This window comes from Coprinopsis cinerea (genome assembly GCF_000182895.1).
Source record: "Coprinopsis cinerea okayama7#130 chromosome 5 map unlocalized cont3.5, whole genome shotgun sequence".
NCBI classification, from domain to species: Eukaryota; Fungi; Basidiomycota; class Agaricomycetes; order Agaricales; family Psathyrellaceae; genus Coprinopsis; species Coprinopsis cinerea.
The window spans coordinates 735,661-747,349 of NW_003307540.1; the positions used below are offsets into that span (position 1 = coordinate 735,661).

At 50.6% G+C, this 11,689-nt stretch overlaps 3 protein-coding genes across 3 annotated transcripts; all 3 read left to right on the forward strand.

Moving 5' to 3' along the window:
* Positions 1-186: 186 nt before the first annotated feature.
* Positions 187-858, forward strand: CC1G_14562 (hypothetical protein; the record flags this gene model as incomplete). Its single annotated transcript, XM_002911084.1, has 2 exons — positions 187-245; positions 537-858. The coding sequence occupies 2 exons, from the start codon at positions 187-189 to the stop codon at positions 856-858; spliced, it is 381 nt and encodes a 126-aa protein (XP_002911130.1).
* Positions 859-3,751: 2,893 nt separating this feature from the next.
* Positions 3,752-4,351, forward strand: CC1G_14563 (hypothetical protein; the record flags this gene model as incomplete). Its single annotated transcript, XM_002911085.1, has 4 exons — positions 3,752-3,810; positions 3,844-3,922; positions 3,985-4,114; positions 4,185-4,351. The coding sequence occupies 4 exons, from the start codon at positions 3,752-3,754 to the stop codon at positions 4,349-4,351; spliced, it is 435 nt and encodes a 144-aa protein (XP_002911131.1).
* A 287-nt stretch (positions 4,352-4,638) lies between these two features.
* On the forward strand, positions 4,639-5,992 carry CC1G_09946 (hypothetical protein). The gene is made up of 2 exons (XM_001841202.2): positions 4,639-4,875; positions 4,968-5,992. The coding sequence occupies exons 1-2, from the start codon at positions 4,792-4,794 to the stop codon at positions 5,562-5,564; spliced, it is 681 nt and encodes a 226-aa protein (XP_001841254.2). The 5' UTR covers positions 4,639-4,791; the 3' UTR covers positions 5,565-5,992.
* The last annotated feature ends 5,697 nt before the right edge of the window (positions 5,993-11,689 follow it).

Here is an 11,689-nt window from a genome sequence, read left to right on the forward strand (position 1 = left end):
GCACCCTAAATCGCATGTGGCTTAACGCCATTTCTTGCACGGAGCGGGGAGGCGGTTTTTGTGCTTTAAATCTGCGGGAGAAAGTGCTTTATAACGGTTTCCACGTTCCCGCTTTGATCAGTAGTGTGGCACGCGTAACTACAGCAATTACTCGACAAAGGAGTGGATGTGCTTTGATGTGGCGTAATGCCCAGACTCATTCTCATTCTTTGTATCCCAGCGGCTAACTCTTGCGCTTGGAACGAGTATGTTCAAGCGCACGATGTTTTTTCGAGGTGAGGAAATACCCAAGGCAAGACAGTGCTCTTAAGGAAGAGCAAGTTATTACGAGGGCCAAGGTCCGGCATCACCACGAAGTTCCGCACAAGTGCTGGCGCTTAGTCCCAGGGTGAGGAGCCAGTTGACACAGATGGCAAAGATAAGGTCGGGAATCGATACCACAAGTGAGCTGATAGCAAGCAGGACTAGAGCCCGAAGCGAAACGTATATGGTCAAGCCACCAGCGTACACACGGCCGCTGCTCACTGTAGACTCAGAGGGCCTGCCTCGTCGCCCTTCAAGGCGGGTACAAGTAGTCGCCGGTTCCGAGATCCAAGTTTATCAAGCTCTCCGGTTGCTCGAGGCGTCGAGTCAATGTGGAGAGCATTCCTTGCTCATTGGTACGACGTCATCGCGATGGCTAATTGGAGAATGACGAGGCGAGGCCGCTGGGAGAAATTTGTCCATGGGAGGATGGACAGCATGACGGGACGGGACTACGGTTTCGAGATCCTCGACATCCGCTCATATAGTGGACCACGGACCGAAGAGAAGAGGACGCCGTCAGACGACTCGGACGGTGGCGGCTTCGTTAGATAACGACATCGGGGTGCAAGAGTGCGCCAGCGAGTGGCGCCCGAGCCCTTCGTTCAGTTGCCAGGTCCCAGAGTTTCCCAAGCAGGAGAGGCGCCAGTGAGAGATAAGGTCATGATCAACGTCGAGTCGAACCCCACAGTTGTTGCCACTGTCTCGAAGTCATTTAAGGAGTCGGAAATCCTAATTCAGTCGTCCAACGGTAAAGTGCTCGAGCAAGGTACGTGGATGTTTGGTTCGGGCTGCGAAGATGGTCATTGGATCCTATCCATATTTTATCCTGGTTACCTGCGTTGTGCTACTTGCAACTGGAATTGAAATTCGCTTCTACTTCGCTGAAACTTGGATCACGATGAGCAACGCGTTCAATCGGATTTCGATTTCAAATTGAGGTCATGCAACCAGCAACCGACTCACCTGAGACTAACAACCATATGTGCGAAGTGGTCACAAGATTTGCTATGGACGGCAACACGGTAGTTTCTTCAAAAACATCGAGTTCGCGCGTAGAATTGCCCAGTTGAGAGAAAGCATTTCAGACGGTCGTTCTCTGCTGGCCTTCTCCCTGTCTCGACAAAAAACAAAAGGAAAAAAAGAAACGGAGTCCATCGCCCCAAGCCCCAGGTTTCGACTACCGGTACACCGGCTATACCAGCGATTATCAGGCGGGGGCCACCAAAGGCGGAGGAACCATGAGGAAGTGGGGAGGAGAAAGAAAACCCAGCCAAGGCCAATTTACCGCGTTGCGCGTCGCGCGAAGCCGGCGGCCAGGGGCGTGATTGACCCGTACTTTCCCGATTTAGGCCCCTTGTTGGACATTGTGTGCACCGCGTGTTCTCGGCGCTCGCGGCGCTCGGGAGTCGGTGATCGAGGCTGACGTTTTTGATGGCTGCCTGCTGATCGGACGATGAGGTCACTTGGGCGATGTCATTGTCATTGCGAATGCGGGGAAGTGCTGTGCTGTGAAGAGGTACGAGGAGGAAAAGGAGGGTTGGGATTTGGTGTTGGACTTTTGGGAGCGCGTTCATGGACCTAGGGCTTTCTGAACAACTGGACATACATCAGGGACTGTGTAGTAAATGGTGGGCTGTGGAGAATAAGCGGGGGTACGATTTCATCAAAATGCCTCTTTCACCGAAGCATCCTCTCTTTGGAAGGAGGAACGGCGAACATGGGGTTGCGCAATGTGACCGGTCAGCGGTGTCTTGAAGTGCGCAGAAGTGACTCTATCTGGCAAGTACGTACCGTGTCGCTTATTTCGTCTCCACACCGCGGGCGCTCTTTGACAGGGATCTTGAGGGGTAATGCGGGGTAGGATGACAACGTGTAGGGGTGACGAGATGTGTGATGGATGGAAGAGGGCGAGTCTCCTCGAGCGGTCGGACCGTGGTAGAGTGTCACGGAGCCAGGGAATTGAATTGGATGAGCCTGCGGCGCCGACCAGTGCATTGTGTTATGTATGTCCATGGATATGGAAGGAACAAAGACCAACATATCATACGAGAAGCTGCAGAATGCACAGCGCTAATTACAGACTTTTTCTTATCATCACAAACTTGGAGAGATTCTAGTGGTAAGTATATTATCAAACATGAAAGCAGGGAAGATGATCAGCTGTGCGCACTCCTGGTTCGCAAAGGCGATGCATCCCAAAGATAGAAGCAGTTCGTCCTTCGGTTACTCTGGATACTGAAGTTATATTGAGAAGTGGAAATTACACCTCGGGAGAACACTACTAATTCTGGTTAGACAGTAAGCTAACTGAGCAAAGGGGTGTTTGGTAGGGAGACCGAGGAACATTCTCCCAGGTTCTTTTTTCCCTCTGTCAGTTACTTACGAGTGGTGGTACGGCACAGTTGCGACGGCGTTCTCTCCATTCTAAAAGCCTGGGATTGGGTCACACAGGTCAAGTGCTACTTGAGAATATTGAGGCGCTTGCGCTGGGACAGTAGTGGATTGCGCAGATGTTCCGTTCGTAGCCAGTGTGACCTGGACCTGGAATGACTTGTTGTGCCTGTCAACATTCATCCTCACCCCTTGAAACGAGAGCAGCGATACTGCCCCTCGCTTCCGTAACCAGTAGTGCCAGAGATCTCACAGGACGCCTCTCGGAACCGCCAAGAAGCCCATCTAGGTCCGGGAAGCTAGTACAATCCCCTCGCAGCCATGTTCCTCGGACTTTCATGCAGGACGGCGAGTATGTGTATACCTTCCTCGACGTTACTGCGAGCGGAGGTAGAGAGCAAACCGCTGGAACTGAGGCTGAAGTCAGGGTTGACAAGACAGCGGGCGTCAAGACCTGCACCGAAGCAGACGAATGTATTGAAAGATGATACCATGAGATGTTGGTTTGAGGAAAGAAGGACTCGTGTCACAAAGGTTGGCAAGTTGGCCCATGAAGAAGCTGAAGGATGTTCTCATAACCGAGATGTGTGCTCGCCGCTCCACCAGCGGGCACCACGGCGCTTATTGGCGATGTTCTGCTTTGTGCGACGTTTACTTGTCTTTCTGATCATCTTCCTACGTAAGTACATATGTGGGGTTACCGGAGCTTCTCTATGACCCATTCTTTCGAGGGATGATACATTCTTTGTATACCCCAACCTAAGATAGCGTAGTACACAGCCGTTTTGTATTGTCTAATGATGCATCCAGGGGACAGGAAAGCGCTCACTTGATTGACAGATCGTCCGAGACGTGAATAGCGAAGTCGTTCCGTTCACCGTCGATTGAATGGATCACATCTTTCGTTCAATCACAGTGGGGTAGGAACGAGGAGGTGAAGGGCAGATCATCGCGATGGTGATCATATCAATGACAACACCATCTCCCCTTTGAATTTCGAATTCACCGCATCTCCAGTCAACTGTAACCAAAGATGGATTGGCTGGAAGAGTTAATGGAAATCTGGGGTAGGGGCATGGCAACCTGTGATCACCTTTCGGTGAAGGCTAATGCGTGTGTTGAGGACCCTAAAACAAGTCTTTAAAGGCCTTGTGACCGTGCAGCGAGGCCGGGTCAGAAGTGGCGGCGAAAGGTGGGGGATGCAATATGCGTTAATGCGAGCGTAGTGGGTTAGACTACTTACTACGACCAAAGCTTGAAAGCTTGAAACTTTGATTCAATCACTAGGAATTCGAGGAAGGGAATTCCCTTTCGACTTTAGGTGTAATCGAGACCTTGGCCGTTGAGACCCAGGCAATCAAGTATCCTGGCATCCCTTCCTCACTGGTACGGCCGGTACGAGGATGGGCTGGAGATGGTATGAATTGCAGGTCCAACGTGCGATAAGCGATTTGATATGTCGGGTCGTCGTCCCGAACGTCGACTAGGAATGAACCTGAGCATTGCTGCTTTCAGGGAACGAACGCCGCCTGCATCATTCTGGATATTCAACGGGGAAACGGGGAACTCGCTGAACATTGAGGCTCTTGGATGTTCCGAGCAGTTGCAAACGGAAGATAAGAAGTGGTCGACGAGGAGGGTCTTTGGTCTCTAGATTGCACCTAGTCCAAGGCATTCAAAGTCTTCGCGACGAGCGATATGTTATCCTGGTCGGACCGGAGGGAAAGGCCCAGCAGTGTGATTTTCCGAAATCTCGGGACGATGGATCTGGCCGGAGATCTGAGATTCTTTCATCCGCGGCAATGGGGCTAATTATCGACGTGTTCACGTGTTTCCCATGCCTTTAACGCCTGTCTTCTTTATATGGCGGTCGACTTTTTGATGCTGGGCCTGTTCCTATATATTCCACCAACAATCTGCCCCATCCTTATCGCTTTTCCCCACCCCCGTAACAAAGTTCCCGCCTTTACAGTCCTCCTCGCCGCCTAGGACGACGACGACGACCCAAACAACAGCGATAACTGCAAAAGACTCTATCGAGCTCACTACCAACCTCTTCGACGCCAGCGTCTCACCGCCAGTGCCACGCCCACTATGAGCATTTCCGTCGACGACCTCATTTCCTCATTCTCGTCCTCCCACATCGGCCAGGAGGCCATGGACCTCGCCCAACTCCAAGTAAGTTTAACCTCTTAGGCGTTGCGCGAACATCGACGCCGCTTTTTTTCCTATACGAAAGAGCCCGTGCTTATCGTCGTTCTTACTCTTAGGCTCAGCTTAGTGAAAGTCTGTTTGGAGCCAACATGCCTTCCTCATCGCGACGAGGACGCGACTATCAGCCATGTAACACCCCCACCGCGCGCACTCCGACGTCATCAAGCTTCAACTGGGAATCGCTAGACGCCAAGTTCGCAGGCCAGTCAAGATCGCGGTCATCCTCGATCTCTGGTCGAATGGAAGACATGGAAGATGAACTTATGGTTGAGGAGCTCCTCATGCCCACCCCTTCATCGTCTTCTGTCTTTGAAAATGGAAACCACAACACGTACTCGAGCTTCTCCAGCTCGGGATCGTTTGTCCAACCCTCATCATCATACTCCTCTTCCTCGTTCCACCAATCCCAATCATCATCATCAAGCCGAACCTTCTCTGAAGGTCTCCCATCATCCCCCTCACAATCCCTATTCGCCTCGACAGACCCTTTCTTCCTCCAAGCACAAGCTAACGCCCAGTCGTACTTCTGCAACAACTCCAACATCACGCAGCGTGGTAGGCCGAGCCAAAGCTCGCCGTTCGTTCAGGCATCCGCATTCCACAACCATTCATACCACCACAACCACTTTGCGGCAACCGCTGCTGCATTCTAGATGTTCAATGGGAACATTGAACCCCGCGATCGCCTGCAACCCCAACTCTCAATTCATCGCTCTAACACTTTCCCATGCCCCACAACCAAACACTTCTTGAGACAACTCAACGTAATCTTACTCCAGCAACAATACCTGTATTTCATAGACGACCGATACGAACCACCTCCCATTTGGCACGCTTTCTTTGCATTGACTTTTCACTACTTGGCAACGCTTTTCTATGTTTGAGCATGATGGACTTGCGTTTCGTTAGAACTATTTCAAGTCTTTTTTTCATTAGCTTATTGGGTCCATTCAGCTTTCCGGTGTAGTCCTTAATTACTGTCCAGTTGGCAATTGTACATACTTGCGCCACCCTCCTCACTCGCGCTTCCTCGAATGCGATATTACCCCGCTCGGAGAGACACGAACGTCGAAGTTCTTTTCTTCTCAACATGGGCAACCGAAGGGTTATTTTTGGAAACACACTCCGTGGTCGTTGGATCTGTTGAGATTTTGAAGTTTGAGTTGCTTGTATGGGCAACCGTGTACGTGTACCAGTGTGCTTGCCTTCCACAACTTTTCCGAGAAGTGTTCAATGATTGTGTATCTCCGTCGTCAGTGGGGCTATCCCTTGTGCATCAAGTCTTGCCCACACTAGTCCATAACGAGGATTCCCCCAAGTCTCCATGTAGTATCGTTTCCCTGCGTTTTTCCATCAGAGCGGCGTGCTGGGCGTTAGTAGGCCGGCTTCTTAATCTCCTCCTCGAAGTGAACCTAACAAGGCAAGGAACGTGTTTCTTGAGCTCGATTCAGAGGCTAACAGAAAAGCGGGGTCCTCATTTCTGAGGTTCTTTAATTAGTCCCTGACTTCTAACCATTAACTGGATTCTCGGTTCCCTCCTACTTGATGGAGGTAAAACTTCGGGACGGAGAGCTTGGGGGGTTGCGCTGCTTCCAGGCGCTTCGAAGTGTAGGAAGCCTGGCTGGCTTCCGACGTGCATCGTGATTGTTGAGAACTATGTAGCAGATGACAACTTCCCCCGAATCGAATCCCTGCGCTTAAAAAACCAGGGACCCTTTTTGTGCGGACCTTGCAGTTGAGGGCAACTTGAGCGAATATGCGTGTTTTCGGAATGGGGAGGGAAAGATTTGGAAGGAGATTTCCGAGGTTGTGGATATTGGGGGACTTTTTGCGCGTCTTGCGAAGGGAGCTATAATTAGGAAGTGGTAGATAGATAGAATGGAAGTGAAGTGACGGTGTCTTGGTTGCTGCAGAAGCTGCTCGTCTCGATCGTGACTGCGTGAGCACTGGTTCTTTGTTCATTTAGATACACTAAAGCAGGGGCGTCAGGTGGTCGTCTACTTCTGCTAATGAATGAAAGCCTCGAGGTGCGCAAAGATTGGGTAGGTACGATGCGGGGAAGATTGAGGATGATGAACGCGGTCACCTCGAGGTGATCGATCCATGGGGCGAGGATCGTCAAGCCCTTTGTCTCCTGCCTTCGAGTTCTGTGATTCCGGATGAAAGGCGAGCCACACGCTGCAACTCCTTCATCGCTGGGAGAATGTGTGTCGCGGGAAAACGTCGCGCCTGTCTCACCTCTGAATGCTCTCAAGCTTCAGCCGCTTGGCACCTTCGAACATTCCCTGGGCGGCACGACGACAAGTATAGCACGCTTGAACACGGTGACTCGCAAACCAACCACGCTTGTTAATACGTATGATAGCGTATGATACTAATCTCCGAGCCATGCCAAGGTTCGTCCGGGAGGCCATTTTGTCGGTTGGGTGCATGCGTGGACTTGTGTTCTGCACATCATCGGCGACCGGGCTGGAAGGGCTCGCTCGAGACTTCACGATTATCGGAAGCGCTCGCTATGACACGCCATTCTGATGAGGATGAGTGCGTTCTGAATCCGAGTCGACGTGTTCAGATCAGCTTCGAATACCCTTTGCTTATCGCGTCACCTTGGGAGCTATCGCGTTCTCGCCTTTGTGTTTCCCCTTGGGTGCGGGGAACCCCTCGACTTCCGGTTTTTCCTTGGTACATACGATGGCCAGGATATGGAGTTGTTTTTGCTTGGATGTCTTGGTAGATGGACTCGGATCGGGTTGCCTTTGCTGACCTCGTCGGTTGTCGGGCTACGACAGCCCAACGCACGTCTAAGAGTTCTTGCTGGTTCTTTTGGAAGCTATCATTTAAACTTTTTGTGAGTAACGAGTCGATGACATAGTCCAGGGCTCGTTGGACTGCGTTCTAGGGTGCTCGCGCTTCCTTTCTGGACTCGAAGCTGCTTGAGCTCAGGTTCCTCGTTCATCCTGACAGGTTCTTAGATTTCTTGTGTTGCATTAGCTTCTTTTTCGAACGCCTTTTTTCTTGGTGGAAGAAGCGGATATGTTTCTTTCCATCTGTGTTCTGTTCTGCTAGTGCTCTAAGTATGGCGAGCGAGGGCGAGGTCAGTTTTTTCAAAGGCTTTGGGTAATCACACTGGATAGTCCATGGGATATTCTCAGTCTGCGTTTTGGGGCACCATCCTTTTCAACACGAGACGAACGCACTGGCACTATCGATCGCGATGCGCATGGGCAAGGTACCCATACAGCCCCATACTCGACGAACGTGTGTAACTGATTCGAGTCTCCTCCCCAAACTGTTCTCCGCCGGCAAGTCTCGGGATGAAATCTGTCCTTCGTTCTGTCAGATTTCTTGATTCTCTTTCACAAATTGGGATCGCTGGGTTGGGGCCGTGTCTAGACTTGCAACCCAGCGAGATGGATGGCTCAGAGTCTCACGGAACGACTACTGCGTGAATAATGCTCGGACTCCGCGACGAGATGAGGACTTTCGGTCTCAGGCTGAGGCCTCCGAATCACAGCTATTCACCCTCACAGTCACCAAGCGCCCATAGCGATCGACTTCACAGTCTCTCCTTCACATTCTTTCACACCATCACACCGAGCGGAACGCAAGCTCGAGGTTACTCCGAGCCTCCGAGCCGTCCTCGCGCTTCGGTATCTCCAGCAAGCTCGGAGTACTTTGAAGTTGGAATTGGGCAGAGGAATGCAAGGGGAAACTATTGTCGGCGTTTCCGTCGATTGTAATGCCCGTTGCCCAGGATGACGTTCCCACCCAACCCGCTCGAAACGCGACGTTATCTGTTATTTCTTCTTATCGTCTCAATCCCAGGACCCAACTTCATCCATGAAACTGGTGCGCCGATCCCGAAATGTACGAGCCCCTATTCTACGTACTTATGTGCATATCTCATCTTATTCGCGATAACAGGAGTCGTCATCGTGCGCTACTTGTACGTTCCAGATGACATACACAAAGTATGTACGTGCTTTTGTTTCTCGGAAGCTTCAGAATCGTATTCCGCAGTGGTTCTGGGCAACCGCCAGATTGTTGGGCTTATCTGTTCCTTTCCTTTCTTTCCTTTCTTCCGCGTTCAACTGACTTGCCCCTGGATATGTAGCTAAGTGACTATGTATAACACCCCGGGCCCGATCGCCGCCCACAGACCAGCACGAATACGAGACTGTTGGTCAAGCTAGGTACTTGAACCGTTGGAAGGTACCCACTGTGTCACCGACGAGCTCGCAAAGTTGTGCTCTGCGTTGATTAATATTGGATTGACCACGGAGTGATAGGATTGTTGGTTACTTGTTGATCAGGGGAGGAAAAGGCTAAGTCGTTCGCGGTCTCGCTGAATTGGTGGGCGAATAAGGTATGGTATGGATTAGTTGTGGATTAGTGAATCATGAATGATAGGGAATGCGTGATGCTGGAGATGACGATGATGCTTGAGCGCTCGAAGAATCAGGAGCTATGAACGCGGGGCTCAGGGCACCTCTTTAGTGGGGCTCTCGTAGACTTTCGGCGGAGATGGTACTATGGGTTGTATGGTACACAAATCGCGTCATTGGGGACATCATGATGGATATTAAGAACGAGGTTTCTTTAGTCACGGCTACGCACGGCGTCCCTATTGACAGAAGCTAGAGAGTTTCCATTACAGCGCAATTTTATTGTCACCTTTCTGTCAGCACACGACTATTAGCGTCCCCATGCTCGCCTTGTGTTACAAGGTTCAATTTTGGATCCGCGGGCGCTAATTTGACGGAGCATCAGAAAGTCCTTGTCAAGAGTCGAAAGTACTATCTTTGAGTAACTTCCAACTCTCGTCATCATTCCTGCTAGCTCCAATCAAGTGCCCAACCACTGTACTTGATTTGAGAACGGTACGAAGGTAGGGTGCCTAACCCTAAGTAGAACGGTCGGAAAGAAAACACATTAAGCCCTGTATCAAGGAGAGAAGAAGGTTTTGGTGAAGTGAGATGAGGTGAGATTGGAGTTCGTTGCTGCCCTCCACCAAAATAACGTTCGTTGATCCGGGGATGTCCCTTTGAGAGATGAGATAACGGTTTTTGGTGCCTCCGTTATGTTGAAAATGTACTAAGGAATGGAAGATAGGGTGTTCGACTTGTGCTTGAAGTGCGTCAAGTGCGACGAGGTCGGTGGACCGCATGCGCATTTCAGCCATCCTATCACAGCTCAATGAGTCCTAAGTACATACTCCTTGCCCAGAGTATCCGTTGCCCTGGCTTTCCTATACTCTCTTATCTCATGCCATTGCACAGCGTCAAATAAAGGTGGCTGACTACCATCTTCTTGTTCTAAAAATACGCCTTGCGCTGGAATCCTGTGCCAAGGCGCAAATCGCCGTAGAGGCAGGAAACAAGAGAAAAGGCGACCTCTTCTTCAATTCTTCAATGGAGCACCCACTCTACTAAAGGACCTTAATGGCCATACTATGTTCTGGAAACCCAAAAGCTCAAACTGCTCCGTTAGGGGGGCATGGGAGGCAATGGTGCCGTACATACCAGAGGTGGTACTTAATTATCCTCCGACATGCGCTTGAGACCCTCCTGTGGTGACTGGCTTCACTTTACCTCACCCCAGCTTCTCCCGATGTCTTGTTGTCTTCGCTTTATCCGCAAGGCAGGCGCTTCTCTTGACTTAATGAATGGACGAGCACGTAGATGTATCATGCGTGGGTACATGCGCGGCGCTTTGCGGTTTCAAGTCGGACGCCTGACGAGCGCTTAATTAGTTTTTACTCACGGTTCCGAGTCCGATGCTTGAATACAGTGGCCGGTGGAAGTCAAACGAATGCAATTGGTACTGTATCTCCAATTCCGCTTCGATACCGAGCAGCTCAAAACGCGACATAGAATTGATACGGGGACGAATATCACTGACATACGCCGAATTCAAAGCTCCCCGCTCAATTCATTCCATCTCCACCTTATCCAAGTCTTCCATAGTATTCCATATTTCGAAGAAGATGAAAGATGTCGACTTTCAAATGCCTGGTAATCCAGACGGAAGCTGCGATAAACATATCGCGTAGTAGTAATATGTAGTACCCAAGGCCCCGCTCCACAGTTCTCCTGCGGATGACAGCCTGTGACAACATACCGAACCAAAGGGCTAAATGGAGAGTGAAACAAGTTCAGAGTGAAGCACATTGTCCGAGGAACTGCCTTTTAAGCGCCCCCAGGGCTTTACCACGATAAACTTTTTGATTTTGCCGAGGGAACGACACTTGTATGTGACAGAATACAGGCCGTAGGCCCTCGGAGCGCTCTGGGCCCCTCAACTGGGCTCCCAGAGACCCCTTCTCGACAATGTACTTCTATCCAAACTCGTGTTGACAGACAAGGCAGCCCCAGGTAATGTATACTTACCACTCTTCAGAAGGAACTTAGTACCCCGACGTCAGAACTCGGAAGAAGTGCGCAAGTCTGGAATGATTCGACGATGTTACTCTATACTGGTACAGACCGCGATTGTAATCTCTTTCCACTCGGAAGCCTGCACGGCAGTGGAAGTAGAGAGAAGCTACCCGGATATGGTTACGATCATGATAAGCGCTGTTTAAACAGCAACTCGAATTTAGTATGTAACAGGTGCAAAGTGGAGCCTTGTCCAGGTTCTTTCTTCTTCTTTCCTTCTTGTCAGATAAGTGTAGGGAAGCTCAAACTCAGACATATGATTAACAAGTTTAGTTCACCGAGCCGCAGAATCTCCTGGAATCGGGAAGAAGTTGTTGAATCATCCTACTTAGTTGGTTTTT

Bases quoted from the DNA above. Each gene is read 5' to 3' on its own strand.
- CC1G_09946 (XM_001841202.2), top strand. From the start codon at position 4,792: ATGAGCATTTCCGTCGACGACCTCATTTCCTCATTCTCGTCCTCCCAC. The intron at 4,876-4,967 runs GTAAGTTTAACC...TCTTACTCTTAG, and splicing joins TGGACCTCGCCCAACTCCAA to GCTCAGCTTAGTGAAAGTCT.